Consider the following 17,539-nt stretch of genomic DNA (forward strand, 5'->3'; position numbering starts at 1 on the left):
CCATCACAAGAAAACTTAGATAAAGGTGTAGATGTTTTGTATGTCCTTTTGCCGCATGTTTTTTTCCTGCCACACATTCACGACCCACTTTTGGGTCTCGACCCACCAGTTGACAACTACTGGTTTAGTTGACAAGCATAGATGAAGGGGATGCATTACTCTGCATCGAGTTACAATATAGTATATACTAGAAACAGTGTTTATATTAAAAACCAACATCAGTCTGAGGATAAAACTAGAGCACAAATTGTGCAAGTTTGAAGAAAAATCTAATCAGGTAAAGCTTCGAAGGTAGATTATAATTTCATGAGATAAAATTGTTCCATTTAAGAAACCGAAGTACTAAATTTACTGTGTTAATAGATGTAATTTTACAAGATAAAAAAACTGAATAGAACAGGCAATAATATTCATGGGCATTAGTTATCTCCCATTGAAAATGTTCTTTTTCTTACTGTCCAATTTTGGAAGCTTTACAAGTTATCATAAACTAAAGTAAAACAAAGCATAGGTGTCTTTAACTATTACAATTCCAACAGCCTAAATACAGACCTATTTGGGCCTTATATAGACTGTCACACTAAAACATCACATCTAACCATGGACTTAAATTATTAATTCATTAATTTATTTCTTAAATTTACATCTTAAATCTCAGAATTAAAGACTTCGTTTTCATAAATACAGTGTGACATAAATCTTTTACTGTTGCGATCTCTGCCTTTTTTTCTTTTATGTGTCCCTAATAGGCTAAACATTGTGACTCCTTAAAATAAGTAAATAAGCACAGAGGATTTCTAGTGTGAGAAGGTAAAGTATGTGGACCTTTTGCTGTCACTTGTTGCCATGGTGAATGGGTCGCCATTGATGGTGGCTTTTTATGGTCATGTTGCCTACACTGAACTCAAGGTGAACCTACTCAGAACTGATCTACCTAACTCAGATTTGCTTTTCTGAAACCAACAACTCAGTGTTTCTCATCTGAGATTAGACTCAGACTCTGAGTTTTTTATTGTCTCTTATATACCAATTTATATCAGTGTATACAGTTGGTGTATCCCTAAAAATATCCTCTACGGTTTCCATTTTGTCTGCTCGAATTTAAAATAGGCCTGTTTGTGCAGCTTGTTTTGGTGTTATCCATCAAACTTCACAAATTCACAGCTGGTTCTCTGCTCACCATGATTAATGCCCTATATACATACATATACATGAATGAACTGAAGCAGTGTTTACATGACATTGTAACATTATTTAAAAAGATATAGTCAGAAAAGCAGGATGTAACTCTTATTCTGTGGGTGTGTATGTAGCTATCCATGGTTCTTAATTGCAACGTTAGTGAAAGATTAGCCGCTGGATTATAAAACCTGGTCTGGTTTATCATATAGCAAACATGCATCCAGAGTTGTGGCTGTGATACCAAGAAATGAAATTCTATAGTGTTATTGGCAGAAATCCAAAAGTTGCACCATTTCTGCTGAACAGCTGTTGTTGCTTTTAGCATATGAGACAAAACCATTGATGAGATTATTGTATGCTTATGTTATCATAGCTTGTGTTGTAGCTCCAGGTTGAAAAAGAGTGCAGTATGTTCAGGATTTGAAAAAAAGATTCAAAAAGATAGGCACCATACTGAATACTTGAATGTAAGACAGACTTTAAAAATCCACTAAGTTCAATCTGGCCCTCTCTGAGAAAGAAATGCAATCAGAGTCTGCAGAGATGAAAGAAGAGGGCGAGAGACAACCGATAGCAGGAAAATGGGAGGAGAGTTAGAGCGACAGACAGAAAAGTGATGTTCATGGCCTCTCTCCAGCTACAGCAGCCACTTGGACTGGACTCAGTGATTTCATTAACAGAGATGGACCGTTGTCAGTGTCAAAACAGGGGTTTTTTATCTTTTTTTTTTCCTCTCACACTGAAGTCAACAACCTTGAAAAGTTTTCTCAAAGTAAACAGGCAGCAGGCTGCATTAGTGTGACTTTTTGGGGGAACTTTCAATTGGATTAAAGTTTTGAGAGCCCAGTGGGACTCACAAAGGCACGCACACAACTTTAATATCTAAAGTGAACGCTTTGTTAAAAGCATTTTCTATATTTGTTTGGATGCTAGGTTGTACTTGCATAGAAAATAAAGTTAAATTGCACAGAAACACATTACTGTTTAGAGCAGAGAGGATTTTAATGAAAGCAATATTGAGATTTGATTCACATCATGACAATATATTCACTTTAACTGACTTTATTTGGAAAAAAAACAACTACAATATCATGTAAAATTGAGATTTTTCATTTTGTTTCCACAAATGTTATACAGCATTTGCTCAAAGCTCAGACAGTGTGACATTACATTACAACATTACATTTATTTTTGTTGAATTTTCTGGTATACCTAAACAGAATCAAATACAACAGAGTCATTAAATGGTTTCTCAAATAAATGATTCTCTAAATAAGCTTGCAAGTCTTAGATTGAGTCAAGCCAACGTGAAGGTGTGTTACACCTTAATTCTCCATAATGGCCAGCAGGGGGAGACTCCATTTTTGGTGAGAAGACTTGTGACAGTTTGCAAGTCAGTGAGACAACAACCTTACTTTTTATTTGATATCAAAAGTAAGGTTTCTGCCTGAGCTAGGTGTCTGGGAGATATTTTTAGAAAGACTGTCCCATTTGAGTAAAATATAACAGTTAAGAAGTGTGTGTTTGAGGGCTTTGCTGTCATGAGTACTTTCCTAAAATACCTTAGGGTGCTTTGGGTTGTACTGAAAAACCCCAGCTGATTTATTTCCATGTTAAATTAATTTCGTTTAGAGCAGGATTAAGCTCAAATTGACCACAACAGTTACTGTAAACTAAGGATGCATCTGTCTTTGTTAGGGTTTAGTAACATCTGCTCCTCTCAGGCTTCAACTCCGTGTTCAGAAATCTAGCTCCATCACTAAATTGGCAACAGCTTAAATGACAAACTGAGAGCTTTAAACCATCCATTCATCCATCCTTTCTCTACACTGTTTATCTTGTTCAGGGTCGTCAGGGGCTGTAGCCAATCCCAGCTGCCATTGTGTGAAAGGTGGGGTACACCCTGGTGTGATCACCAGTCAATCCCAGGGCTAAGGATCAAACCAAGAAACTAGAGCCCTGCACGGGACATTTTTCTTAGTCCTACTCCCGGTGGATTTCTGTCCATTACTGCCCCCTCCCACCCACACCATCAACAGGTGTGTTAAATCGGGCCCGCATCCCACACGGATTCTGGCAATCCTTGTTAATCATCAGAAAAACAATATTTAGTAAAAGGCAACATTGATATGTTCACCTAAACGCGACCATGATTAAGTTTCCTTTCTGAATGAAGGAAACCCTTAGAAAAAAAACATCCTTGTCATGTGTAATGGTGTCACACATTGATTAAAAAAGGCAACTGAGAGCCTCAGACTGATTTAACTTCTGGTTGTGGGTTATTAATATCAGTAGCATACACTGCATGCACTGTCCTTCTTTAAACCCTTCACATTCCTCAGCAGGTCAGAGGAATGTGAAGCGTTTAAAGGACAGTGCATGCAGAGAAAATGAATGAAATGTGTGGAAACATGGCATGCAACTCTGCATCAGTAACTCAGTGAAGTGTTCAGTTTAGTGTTGTTGGAGTTTTGAGCTCTCTGAGTGCCTTCTGCTTCTGTTGGGTAAAAACTCCTCCCCTGCACTGCAGCATATAGACAGAAACAGAGAGAGAGACGTGCAGCAACAGATTGAGAAAATAAGAGATGAAACAGAAGTGAGAGCCTCCTCCCACTGCCATGCTGTCGCTCATCCGGTGCAGGGAAAAACTCAGCCCATCTGCTCTGCTGCTAATGCTGCTCTGCCAAAACTGCTGCATCTTCAGCTAAAATTATGGACATGAAGCCAAAAGCTCAACATCACTGCAGATAATTACACATGCTAGAAATTGAGTGCAGTAGCCACAGCACAAGCATCAAAATGTGAAATAATGCAGTATTTTAGATTCCATTTAGTCAGGGGAGAAATGTTTCCTTAGCCTCATGTTCACATTTGATACATGTCAGCACTGATTTGCGGGAAGGATGTGATGTTTCCTTTGCATGCCCTCAGTCACAGAACAAATTCAAAATGTTAGTGCATATGTGTCTATGTAAGCTATGACATAAATGAAGTAATTTCTCTGTATTTAAATCTGTGAAAGGTGGGGGTGCTCTTGTACTGAATATCAGCATGGCTGTGATTTACTTCTATTAGATAATTACAATCGTACTGAGAATTATTACAACTGCACAATCACATACCATGTATTGCTTTAGAAAACAGTTTGAAAAGCGGTGTGCATAAGCAAAAACAAGCATCCAGATATACTGTTTTGTAGTCAAATAAACAATTTATCTCTTTTAAAAACATATTTCCAAAAACATTGGGACATTGTGTCTGAAATTTGAATTTAAACAGGATGTGATGATTTGCAGCATTTGCTTCAAAGTTTGATATGCTGTCCTTGCTCTCTTCAATCAATTACCCAATCTTTTAGTTAAATCTTTTTTTGTTACAGTTAACATTATATCCCAACTTTTTTGAAACAAGGTTCTATACCTACACTGACTAGCTTTGTATATGGATTTATCTTTAAAACGTTTGTGTCAGTCATTTTACCATCTACGTTTACGAGCCTTCTATGGCCGCCTGTTGAGAAGTATCCCCACAGCATGATGCTGCCACCATCATGCTTCACAGTGGTGACAGCATGGTGTGTTTGTTGTGATGTGCAGTGTTTGGTGTGTGCCAAACATAGTGTCTTGTCTCATGACCAAAAGCACAATTTTGGTCTCATCAGGCCAAAGAACTTTCTTCCACTTGACCGCTGAGTTCCCCACATGCTTTTGGCAAACTCTAGTTGAATGATGAGTTTTCTTCAACAGTGGCTTTCTCTTTGCCACTCTCCCATAAGGCTTTGACTGGTGAAGAAGCCAGGCTATAGTTTTTGTATGCAGAGTAAAATCAATAAAAGGGTAAAACATCCTAGGGGGTGAATATATTATAGGCACTCTATGTGTTTGTTTAAATTAGAGCAAGGTAAGAAATTCGCCCAGGCTTGTGAAGTCTGTGTGGAGGTATTACGACCTAGCAGAGTTACTTCTCCGCATGTGTTTGTGTGTCCTGCAGGGCTGTGTTTTTACTGTGTCTGTGTTCGTTGTCTCTCTGACCTGGATCCTTGTGCCATGGCCCTGCAGTTAAATTACAAAACCGCAGTACTGAGATGTGGGTTACATAACAGTACCTCTGTGTGAGGCTGGAGGCACATCTTCACTTTGAAGTTCCTTCAGCTGAATTCCACACTGCTCTGTCACTTGGGCTCTCTGGCATGGATGAAAGTGTCGAGGTAAAGTGTGGGCTGGCTGAGATAGGCCCCCATAAGGCTACTGATGGTCCCTGCTCAATGGGAAACACAAGGCAGGAGGCACTAATAGACCCATGGCACACCTGGATCTGAACCACAGAGAATAATGTTTGGACTTCATAATGTCAGCATTGGTCTTTCCCACTCACCTGTGCCATGGATAAAAATCACAGATAACAGTGGCATTAACCTTTTAATGCTTAAAATTACTGAAAAATATGTTTTCATTGGTGGCAGAGTGTGTAGGGAAAGCATGGAGCAAAAATTTCTTCACACAAGCGTCTAATGATCTTGATTAACTCAATTTAATTAAGTCATAAGTCCAACTGGCCACTTGTATTTATGGAAGTGGCATTTAGCAGCTCCACTTACTCTGAGTTTTAGATTGTGCTGAATTTGTATCTTAGCAACAGCAGCCTTGTGTGTTTGTGCATGCTTGTGTGTATTGGCATATTTGTGTGCATTTGTTTTAAAATGTCCTGAACATTAGAAATGTCTTCCTATGAATAAGACACCCCATACACATGCATATACAAACTTTCTTTTTCTCTGACTGTCTCTGCCATGTTCAAACAAACAAACATTGTTTGATACTTAGAGCTTTCAATGTCTGCTGTGATTCCTTCTCATCTTCTCCTTTTTGATGTTTTTTCCTGTTTCTTTTGACTTTTTTCTGTTGTTTCTTTTTTATTCTACCATGCTTTTATTCATTCTTATGTATTTTAATTTTCCATCTTGTACATCACTACCTGTGTAGAAGAACAGAAATCCCTGATTCATTTCCTTCTTAACTCTTTCACTCTTTTCTTTCTGTTACTCCTCCTTTCCTTTCTTTTCATTCTCACATTTCTTTGACTCCTCTCTTCTCCCTCTGTTTCAGCTTATCAACTCACTGTTACACTACCAATTAACTTTCATCACATCCTTCCATGTTTTCTCTCTCCTTTCTCATTTCTTTGTTTCTATATCCTCTTTCTCTGTCTAGTCCTTTTCATTTTTAAACCATGTATAGTGCCTATAAAAATAATCACCCCCCTTGATGTTTAAAAGCTTTTTTGATTTTAAATCAATGATAGTCAATATAATTTTGACTTTTCTTGACAAAAAAACTTTCATTTCAAAATAAAAACAGAATTCTTCAAAGAAATGTCACTTAAATAAAAATATGAAAAGTAAAATAAGTGACTGCATAAATATTCACACCCTTTAAAGTGACTATCCAAATTCAGCAGAGGTTCAGCCAATTGGTGCTCGTAGTCTTGCAGTTGGTGAAATGGGAATCACCTGTAGACAGACACCTGTGTCTGGAAGGTGCATTTACTGATTAATCAGTATTCCTGGCTACCATTACACCTTGGAGACAAAAGAACACTCCAAGCAACTCAGAGAAAAGTTTCAGTCAAAATATAAGATACAAAAAATTTACATGGCACTGAACATCCCCCTGAGTTCAGTTAAATCCATCATCAAGAAATGGAAGAAATGTGGCAGATGTGTAAATCTGCCTACATCAGACTGTCCTCACAAACTGAGTGATGGTGTAAGAAGGTTTGAGAGGCCACCATGAGACCTATGACTTCTCTGAAGGAGTTACAAGCTTCAAAAGCTGAGATGGGAGAGACTCTGCATATAACAACCATTGCCTGGGTTCTTCTCCAGTCAAAGCCACTGTTGAAGAAAAGTTATTAAATCTTGAATAGAGTTTGCCAAAAGCATGTGAGAGAGTCCATGGTCAAGTGGGAGAAAGTTCTTTGGCCTGATGAGACCAAAACTGTGCTTTTGGTCACGAGACAAGAAGCTATGTTTGGCACACACCAACACATCACCACAAACACACCATGCTGTCACCACTGTGAAGCAGGATGCTGGCAGCATCATGCTGCAGTGATGCTTCTCAGCTCTTAGCCCTGGAAGGCTTGTAGAGGTAAAGAGTAAAATGAATGAGGCAAAATATGAAAAATCCTGGAAGATAATCGTATTCAGTCTATAGGGAACTACAACTTGGGAGAAGATTTATTTTCCAGGAAAGCCATGACCCAAAGCATACAGCAAAAGCTACTCAGAAATGGTTTGAAGACAACAAGGTAGATGGCTGCTGTATGGGAAAGCTGCAAACAATGTTTTGTTGTGTTCTTAAATACAACAACAGTAAAGAACCTATTCTATTATATTCTACCAAAGCCCAGACCTTTATCCAGTAGAGAATATTTGGCTCGACTTAAAATGAGCTGTTCACGCCCGATTTATGTGCAACTTGACAGAGCTTGACCAGTTTTACAAAAAAGAATGGAGTAAAATTGTAGTGTCCAGGTGTACAAGCCTGACTGAGACCTATCCACACAGGCTCTGTGATTGCAGCCAAAGGTGCATCTACTAAATACTGACTTGAAGGGGGTGAATATTTATGCAGCCACTTATTTAACATTACATACTTCTAATGTAATTGACATTACTTTGTAGAAATTTTTTTTCACTTTGACATTAAAGAGGGTTTTTTGCCAAAAAAGTCAAATTATATTGATGTTGATTAATATTTATCAACTCAATTAAAGGAGAAGCATCCAGGCACTGTAACTCCTCTTTTTTCCCCTTTAGTAAACTCCTTCCTCCACTTCCCCTTTTTTGAACTATTTGGTATCCCTCCACTCTTCTCATCTCTCTGTTGTGTATCGATGCTGCCCCCTGATGGTTTCAGGAGGATATTGCACATATTTGATCAGCCAACATGGTTTCACATGAAAGGATGTGTGCGTTGGATGGCTTGCTCTGTTTACTAACAGATCGATAAAAGTCACTTAAATCTGGACAGGATTTTTGTCTGGATTGGCAACACAGACAGTGACACACACACACAGCACAGCTTTAGGGAGTAGTTTCATAAGTTTGCCTAAACAAACACTCTTCTTGACAGGGATTATCTTCTTCACTCAGTCTGTGCAGCCTTGTGTCACCAACGGAGCAACTCACTCCTTTTCATATGGCATTGCTGTTGTTCTTTTGTAGGTGAAGAATGTGTTCAACATGACTGCCAAGGAGGGCAGGAAGAGGTCTGTCAGCTGTTTGGTTGCTGTAGGAAACGGGAATGGAGCTGCAGGTACAACACTCGCTGAAAAATAAGCAAAGATCATTACACAGAGGTCAAAATATGATTAAAAAATACTGAGCTGGTAAAGTGTGGGCCTTGATAATTGTTTTGAAAGTTAAGTTCTTTTAGTAAAATTTAAATAAAGGCCTGTATAGTATTGACTGTAGGACATAATTCTGATAGTTTCAACATTTTCTTTCATCCTTCATGTGTCTTTAGGTGTTGTTGTGAAATAATGTTAAAGTTCACATAGGTTTTATACCTGTGACATTAATGTAACCGCATTTGAATGAGAAAACACATTAGTTCTGCTTTTCCTGCAGGTTTTGCATTGGGTAAAGCAGCAGACAGAACAACAGCTTTAAGGAAGGTAAGACCACAAAGTTCTTCTGGAAAATAAATCAATGAAAGAAATTTGTATTTATTTTTCATTTTCATGTCTCCAATTTGTAACATGTTTAAGGTCTGTCATTTGTTTTAGTTTAACTTAAGACGTTTAAATCCAGTATTTAACTAAAGTGTTCTCACCAATCTTACAATCAAAGTAAAATTGCTTTTGAACATCGATGTTGCCACACTTTCATAGCATTTGGACAATAAATGGCTACTTTGTGTCCACTGAAGCCTACTATGACAAGATGTTTACAATGGATTGATGCCATTTAACCACATTTCAAATAAGCTCATATTTGTCTCTCTTCTGATTTCAGGATTTATGAGAACTCTCCAAATTTTACAAATTTTAAATAGTGGATCAAAAGTCCTTATCATAGAATAAAGTAATACAAGAATATTGTCCTAAGGATATATTCCCCTAAATGAATTATGATGAAGTTGGTTTAAGGCTTTTCCAACTGGTTTGTCCAACAACATTCCTACTTTAAATACTGCTTTAAAGAACAAAAATCAACTTTATTATGTATGTGCTTATTACCATTTTACTAATCTACAGGCCAAGAACCGAGCAATCCACTACTTGTACTACATAGAGCGATACAACAACAGAACCAGTGAGTATTTGTCTCCTTAATGTACTCTCTCTTCACCATTATTTCTTCATTCATATCCTTACATGTCATAGTAGTGATAGTAATAAGAGTAAGAACAGTAGCTTGGATTTATATTGCACCTTTGATGGGACCGAAGAACACTTAATAAGAAAGACAGAAGACAAGACACAAACACTAAAGATGACTAGTAAATAAGTTGTTTGTGGTGAACAACTCGTGCTTAAGGAGATTAAACATGTCTAAATGAAGGCTGAAGGCTCTATCTCTCTAGGTATGAAGTCTTGTGTGAAGGTGGGTCAGGGTTGAGGTGATGTCCTGCCAGGGCCTAGTGTGGGTGAGAACCCTTGCAGCAGAGTTTGGATGGACACTGTCCAGGACTTTCTGGGTATCCCAGACAGAACTCCATTGCAGTAGGTGATGAGACAAAAGGTGATAGATGATGGGATCAGGGTTTTGGCTACAGAGTCTGAGAGAGATGATCTAAGTCTGCTTTTGTAGTTGTCTGTCTTTGTGCCCAGGTGAGCTAACATCATTGATATGTTTGTATTTTCTAACATCTCGCTCAATAGTCAGCGATATTTCCTCAGAAAACTTGATTAAGTTTTACAGTTCAAGGACAGAGCCTTGAGGCATGCCATGTTTACTAGGGCTGGTAGAGCAGAAATTGATAGTTACAACAGTGTTTTCTGTTTCAGAGGTAGCACTGAAACCAGGAGAGCTGTTCTGGTAAAGGCTAGGCAGTGGGAAAGGCAATTAAGGAGGATGGTGTGTTCTAAAAGTATTTTACATATTTTTTTATCATTATGCTCAATGTTACTGGACTCAGAGACCCAGGATTTTTAATGTGCAGTATGTTACACTGTTATTTATGTAACAGCCTCTAGTTTTTAGCTTTATCAGATGTTTCCTGTGCCAGTACGACATTAGACTACCTTTAGAACTTCAGTGCCCATGAGCCAGTCAGAGGAATGAATCAAAGCAGTTACAAAGGCAAATATTTTCTTTGATACTTTGTGATACCTTCAGCATGGTATTCCTTTAATTACTAAAAAACTGAACAACAAATATAACATTGAAAATATTTACTTTGAGGAGAATCATTTTTAATACCAATCAGCAAACAGTGTGACTGTATTTTTTGTACCTCCAAAAGGTGTCTCATCATTGTAACCCATGATTGACCGTAACTTTTTTTGAAAATGTAGATACAATACCAGTAAACACAAAGATCACATTGGTGTTATAAAACATTTTTTAGCATGTCCACCATGGGAAACTGAAAATGGAGGTTTGCAATGTGTGCACAGTGCAGCATATTCATTGCCTGGTACTTTTTACTAACTGTAACTCTCCTGAAGCTCTTTGTAAAACACTGACTTCCTTTTCATAATGGCAGCTAGCATGCATGATGTCATGGAGCAGATCCAGTCAGAATGATGGGCAGGGCTGAATACGTAACAATCACATACCACGACTGGCATATGTACAGACAAATACTAACTTTGACGTCTAGTGCATTAGTGATGTTTGCTTTCGGTTAAAACAGCAACAGCCTTAGCAATGACACTGGTTGACAAAGATGTGTTCCAAGAAAGGTGCATTGTTTCTTTTCAATCTTTTTTTTGGGGGGGTGGGTATTTCAATTGGTTAAAACTGGGATGGGGCTGTTCAAAAGCAGGACATATTAGTGTTTTATAGATGGATCTATTAGGAGTGGGAGTCATGGAGTTTGAAAACAGGACCGTTCCAGTCAAATTGGGACATGTGGTCACCCTATTGTAATCTCAACCTTATACTTGACGTTTAGGCTTGGCAGTTGGATTTTTCTTTACAAAATGTATCCTCAGTCTTCCGAGATAGTTATGAAAATGATCATGAAGGCTGATATCAGGTTTGACCAGATGAACCAGACACTAGTCATACTCGATCGAGTGTGATTCCACATAAAAATATTTTTCAAAATAAAGGATGGTTAGCTGGCTAAATGGTTCAGTTTGGATATCAAATTAGACCACAAAAGATTTAAGAGACAGTTTATCTAATCTTTTATTTTCTTCTTCTTCTTTTTTTAAACTGTTTTCTAAGCATTTTCTCCACTTTATACTAGCCATTTAAATGCCATTTTAATTTTTATGTAGCAGACTAGGTAAATAGCGGCGAATAGTGAATCAACAATCTTATTCTTTCAAGAAATACACGTTTGATTTTATTCAACACAAAGAGATAATTCAGTTGTGATGTTAAGAGAACAATAAGTTTAAAAAGGCATGCAATGAGTTTTTTTCCCAAAGACTTAGCCAGGAGAGATCCATTTAGGTCTGAGTTGTAATGATGCTCAAACTGTAAGTCAAATAACATCCATGAAAAAAGTGAATGGGACTAAACTTCCTAAAATCAATCAACAGGAACGGCTTCACATGTTACAAACTTCCTTCATTTCCTAAATCTCTTCCATCCCTCTTTCCTCTCCCCTTTTTTCGACCACTTTTCTCTAGTTTCATCTGCAGGTACTACCAGCAGTATTATGTCTAATAAATGGGTTTGTGTAAAAACTTACAGAAATCAGTAAGCATCCCTTTTTCACATTGTAACGCCCCATTTTTCTACCTCTGCCTCTCCTGGAGAGCAAAGTCACAAAATTATAATGCCTATGAGTCATCAGCCTCCGCCGTGCCCACCAGAGGAGAAAGTTAGCTTCCTCTTTTTGCCTGACACCAGCAGAGAAGTCTGTGTGTGTTGGACTGTCTTTCCTCCCAGTTTGAGTTCAGAACTGTGGTGTGTTTAATTTTTGCAGGTTCATGTCATTCCTTATGCCAGCTCACTATGCCACCATCTGCAGGCTGTCTAAACCTCTATGTACATGTTTGTTTACTTCTTTGAACTTGGGCTAAGTTCAATTTTGAGACACACCAGAAAGTCCATTGGTTATTTCTGTCTCCTTTGTTGCTTACTTAATGAATCCATCGCTTCGTTACAGGTGTAGTGAAATGATCTTCTGCTTCAGGCCATTATCCCTAGGATTTGTGATGGCAGCCTAATCTAAGAGTCTTTGAACCTGATGATTAATAGTCCTTCTGTTTCATGTGTTGGTTGGGATATCCAACATCTGGCAGTTTTGGCCACTAACTATGACATGATGGAAAAACAAATGAGGTAAAAAAGAGACAGTAGGGAGGCTGCAGGTTTGTTGGTTTGACAGTTGTTCATATCCGAGCAGATTGAGCTTGGCTTCCAGTTGATGTTGGCAACAGTGATCCTGCTGAATATAAATGTAGCTTCAGTGATCTCCAGTAGGAATAAATATGAAGTCACAGTGATTTAAAATGAGTCTGAATACAGCAAAGTGTTTTCTGTTCTGGGAACTTTTAACCTTTTGCTTGAAGTAAAACATTTCTGCAGCTTTTTTCATCAAACATGAAACACTCTAGCACACAATTTTTAGGCTTTCTGATTTCTGCTATGTGTTATCAATTTTTTTACTTTGCATAAAATGTTCATATTATTCCACTGCTTTCTTAGTCTCAAAAATAGCCATAACCTTTAAATCTTTAATCTGTCCTCTTCTTTGTTGATGTTTTAGCATCCAACAACAAATCTAGTTCTTAAAGTGCCTTAAATTCTAACTGGATATTAAGAAGAAGCATAGAAAACAGCCAGCTGTGTTTCCAGAAACACAAAATGTAAGCCCAAAAGTGTTGGAGTTTTCCATTTTCCCATCCTTCATTTAGCTGCTCACAGTTCCACTCAGGGCCTGTGTGTCTGAATAACTAATGATCCACATCTGCTGCTGCAGCGAGCAGGGTGCGCTGCCATGTGGAGGGACATCTGGTGGGCAGGTAGAGAAACACAAAACCTGAGGGAGAACAGGAGAAAAGATGCACGACAAAACATAAGTGCCTTGGAAACAAACAAGTGAAAATAATGAGACTTTTGGATTATTTCTACCTGGTCCACATCCAGTAGGTGTAATTCAGTTTCTTGTTTTCTCTCCGACAGTTTACCATGATATTGAGTCAAAGTTCAAGAGGACGACGCTCCGCATGAAGAAACAAAGCGAAGGTATCCCTCAATTCTTCAAGCATTTTATTTTTGTTTTACTACTTTGTTTGCAAATAACTCCCAAGAAAATTTTGGTTAAAAAAAAAATACCAAGGTACAGGAATGTACTCGCTTTGTAAAGCACAAAATGATAAACACATTGAATATTTTTAAATTATACCTGTCAGTGGGTTTGACAAATTTTACACCAGTTCAAGTGTCAAAAAGATACGGACTACGATTATTCAGTGTTAGTGGTTTAAAAATTACAGCGTTGTTTTTCCCCCTCCCTGAAAAGTCGATGAGACAAATGTAGCTGAAACATAAACCAAGAGGATAAGCATGACATGTATGTTTTGCTAAATTTGTCCAGTACATGCATATGTCACGTCATGTTTCATAGGTCATGTTTCTGTCATCAAAATTAACAAAAAATGACAGATCCTCGCAGGAGCTTCAAAGAAAATACAGATTTCCCACCATATGTGGGATACATTTTGTTATGCATTCTGTGAAATTTTGGAATGATGATGAAATTGAAAGTCAACCTTGCACAGCTAATAGATTGGCCAGATTCCTAGTCTGTCATCAGGAAGCTCCATCTTACTAAGCTCCAATCTGAAACTTTTAGGCCTAGTCTGAGAATTTATGGACAAATCAGTGTCATTTGAGGAGACTGAGGTTGTAGTTATGGGTTGTGTTTAGTTTTACCACAAATAATGACAGCTGGTGTAACACAGACATAGCTATAGCGGCAGTGCTTTTCAGATTTTCTTTATTAAAAGAAGAGCATAGAACCTTCTGCTCCCACCTGGCTTTGGCATGAGTTTGATTTTCCAACTGCTTTAGTGATAGTAAACAACAATAACTGCTGCCTGTTGAGCCTATGTTATGTAGTTTTCCAGGGGCGGCACATGCCTACCAAGTCCGTGTTTTTTGCTCTGATTGGCTATAATGAATGGGACAGACAGAATGTTCGTCCAGTCATCCTTCAAAAAAATTTTTTTCAAAGGTTCTGCCCTTCCCAAATACCGTTTCCCATATGAATGTAAATTATATCCCATGCAATGGATATATGAAACAGTCTATCCAGAGTGTCAGGTGAATAGGAGGTCTCTTCATCAATATTTTTTTCCTATGAGCAAAAGGATGACACATTATATTGTTGCACTTCATTCTAGAAAGTTTTGTGACAATTGCAAAGCATATATCAAACATTTAAATTGTTATGCAGCTTTTTCTGATTATAGCTTTTTATATAAATTATATATATAAATGTCTTATCACTACCCTATCACACCATATGTCATTTAACAATATTAGATTAGATTTAAAATGGGTTGTTGGCTCATGTGCAGAGGCTACAGTTCTTGTGGTTGTCCTGGGTTCAACTCTGGCCCTCAAAATTTCCTGCATGTCTTCCTCTTTGTCTCTCCCAAATGTCCTCTCTCCCCTACCGTCCTGTCCAAGTAGAGGCACAAAGTGCCTAAAAGTACATGTCAAAGGTTAAATTTAAAGTGTCCTCTCTACATATTTCCCCTGCATTGCTCAGTGATGGTTATATCTCGTTGTGCCTGTCTCTGCAGGTTATGGTCTGCACTGTCACCGGGCAGTCATCACTCTGTGTAAGCTGATTGGCATTCGGGACATGTACTGCAAAGTGGACGGATCTATCAATCTGCTCAACATCACCAAGGCGCTCTTCTGTGGATTAGCCACACAGGTGAGGGGATGAGGTCACACTGAGAAGGATTCATTTGAAATGATTGCGACATGGTCCCTTAATTAAAAAAAGACAAACTGAACTAGAAAAGCACTTAGAGAGTGCAGACCTCCGCCATTAGCCCCATCTCCCAATAGTACAGAACCCTTTAAAAAAATTCCTGGATCCAGACAGTGATCTGGATCACTCCCAAAATCTAATCAGTTCTTCCTTATGCCATTTCTGACATTTCCTGAAAATTTCATTAAAATCCGTCAACAACTTTCTGAGTTATGTTGCTAACAAACAAACAACAAACCCACCCGATCACATAACCTCCTTGGCGGAGGTAATTATATTCATCTATTTTTTTTCTTCATCCACTCTGCAGGAAACTCACCAGGCTATGGCTAACAAAAAGAAGCTCCACGTTGTCGAGTTCCAGTCGCATCAAGGTGTTCTGCCAGTGGTTGTGGCGAACCCTAAGGGTGGAGCACGACCTGACCCTGAGCCTGAAAACGAGATCCCAGACACAAAACTGAACTGGGATGAAGTGAAAGCCACACAGGGAGGCAAAGGCTCAATCTGGGTGGGTGTCAAACGCACCTCCTGGTAGTGTGGGAGTGGACCGATGACAGAATCAGAACACAGGACAAATGAATGGACTCATAGAGACCACGAGATTCAGAGGGACAGTCTCACTTTTAGCTTTGATGAAACAAAACATGAATAAAGGTGGATTATGACCCCTTTGTCCTCAAGAGGAGTATCATTTTTGTTCAAATCTGGTAGATTCTGATTATTTTATTATCTGAGGAATAAAATTTGTCAAACTGTAGAAATCTCCACTGCAAACATCATGTTCCAGATATATCCAGTGAAGGTCGGTGTTGACATAGTAAAGTATTTATGTCTCAGATATCTCAAGCATCTTTAAAATTACAAAATAAAGTGTCCTCTACTTGCTTATCCATGTGACTGTTGCAAACTTTTCAATAAAGTAATAAAGCAGACACGTTTACATTAATGTGGTTTTTATTTTTCTGTATCTGAAGCTTTAAATAAAGCATGCTGTATGTTCTAAGTAAAAAAAAATACAAAGGCTTTTCAAAATACTAAAGTGGCATCACTCAACACAAGCACAGAAGTTTCCTTAATGCTACAGGCTGCAATACACAAGCTGTTGGAAGTGGCTAGAGCAGAAGAGGAAGAGCAGGCTGCAGCAGCAAGTATTTGTAGACTTGCTGGAGTCCCTCAGGTGGAAGCAATCTCTGCAGCAGCCTATCAGCCTCAGCACCAGGACCTAATCACACTCCAACTGCCAGACACACTCACTGAGACAGCCACACCCACTACTCACAGTCTGCAGGAGAGGAGGCAAAGCTGCATTTACAAACAAACCATACAAACCATGACCCAAGGTCATAACACATGCACATTAAAAGCTTGTTTGCTTGAATGAACAAAGAAGTGAATGACTGAAAAGCATTTCTAGAAGACCTGGGGGATTTAAAAAGTGGGAGCAACTGACATAAGAGCAAAACAGCTCACAGTATTTCTACTGTAGTTCTGGAGATGTTGGAACAATAACAAAATGTCCTGTCTGTCAAAATGAAATCCACATAACTTAAAAGAAATGCTACTCTCATCTTTACAAACTTTTTACAGAGCTCTGGCATGAAGCTGATAATCTTTGCTTTGGCTCACAGTCCATTGTACCACATTTTAGGACATTAACTTGTGTGCACTGGTTCTGACAGATAAATGCACAACATGTTCAGAGGCATAGAGGATTTCTGATCATTAGATTTAGCTACGTGAGCTATGTTGGCTACTTAACTACTAAACAGAACTAGATGAGCTACACATGCTGTGCTAAAATGTTTTCATGGAGAACAAGCTTTTTACCTGTAAACAGACTGTTAACTCTGCCCTATTGAACATTTTGCAATCAGGTTTTAGGTAAAAACGGTCTGTGAGAGCAGCCATCAGAGATGTACGGTTTGAAACAAGACCCCTCTCAATAAAAGGAGAAGCTTAACCAAATTAGATCAGAACAATGAAACATCTCTAATGTTGTCTTCCTTATTTGATATTGTAGCTTGGCGCTTAAACTCTTTCATATGTACCAACCCACATGCTGGTACACATTTTTAGCCATTAGATTATCAAATATGTAATAGGTTTAGTTGTAGCTGTCGGTAGGCTTTTGGTCATTCATAATCTGTGTCTCTGCAGGGGCATCAATGCTGTTGACTGCAGAAGATAGCAGTGATTCAGCTGCTTATATGTAATTG

At 38.3% G+C, this 17,539-nt stretch overlaps 1 protein-coding gene across 1 annotated transcript in view; it reads left to right on the forward strand.

Moving 5' to 3' along the window:
* The window catches only part of mrps5 (mitochondrial ribosomal protein S5), a 31,235-nt gene extending 14,980 nt beyond the window's left edge, over positions 1 to 16,255 (forward strand). The window contains exons 7-12 of the mRNA XM_041790214.1: positions 8,411 to 8,501; positions 8,816 to 8,862; positions 9,445 to 9,502; positions 13,499 to 13,561; positions 15,127 to 15,263; positions 15,634 to 16,255. Of these exons, the coding sequence (XP_041646148.1) occupies positions 8,411 to 8,501; positions 8,816 to 8,862; positions 9,445 to 9,502; positions 13,499 to 13,561; positions 15,127 to 15,263; positions 15,634 to 15,858 (621 nt within the window). The 3' untranslated portion in view covers positions 15,859 to 16,255. The remainder of the gene's footprint in view (positions 1 to 8,410; positions 8,502 to 8,815; positions 8,863 to 9,444; positions 9,503 to 13,498; positions 13,562 to 15,126; positions 15,264 to 15,633) is intronic.
* Positions 16,256 to 17,539: the final 1,284 nt, after the last annotated feature.

The sequence above is a fragment of the Cheilinus undulatus genome, linkage group 6, assembly GCF_018320785.1.
Source record: "Cheilinus undulatus linkage group 6, ASM1832078v1, whole genome shotgun sequence".
In the NCBI taxonomy this organism is placed as follows: Eukaryota; Metazoa; Chordata; class Actinopteri; order Labriformes; family Labridae; genus Cheilinus; species Cheilinus undulatus.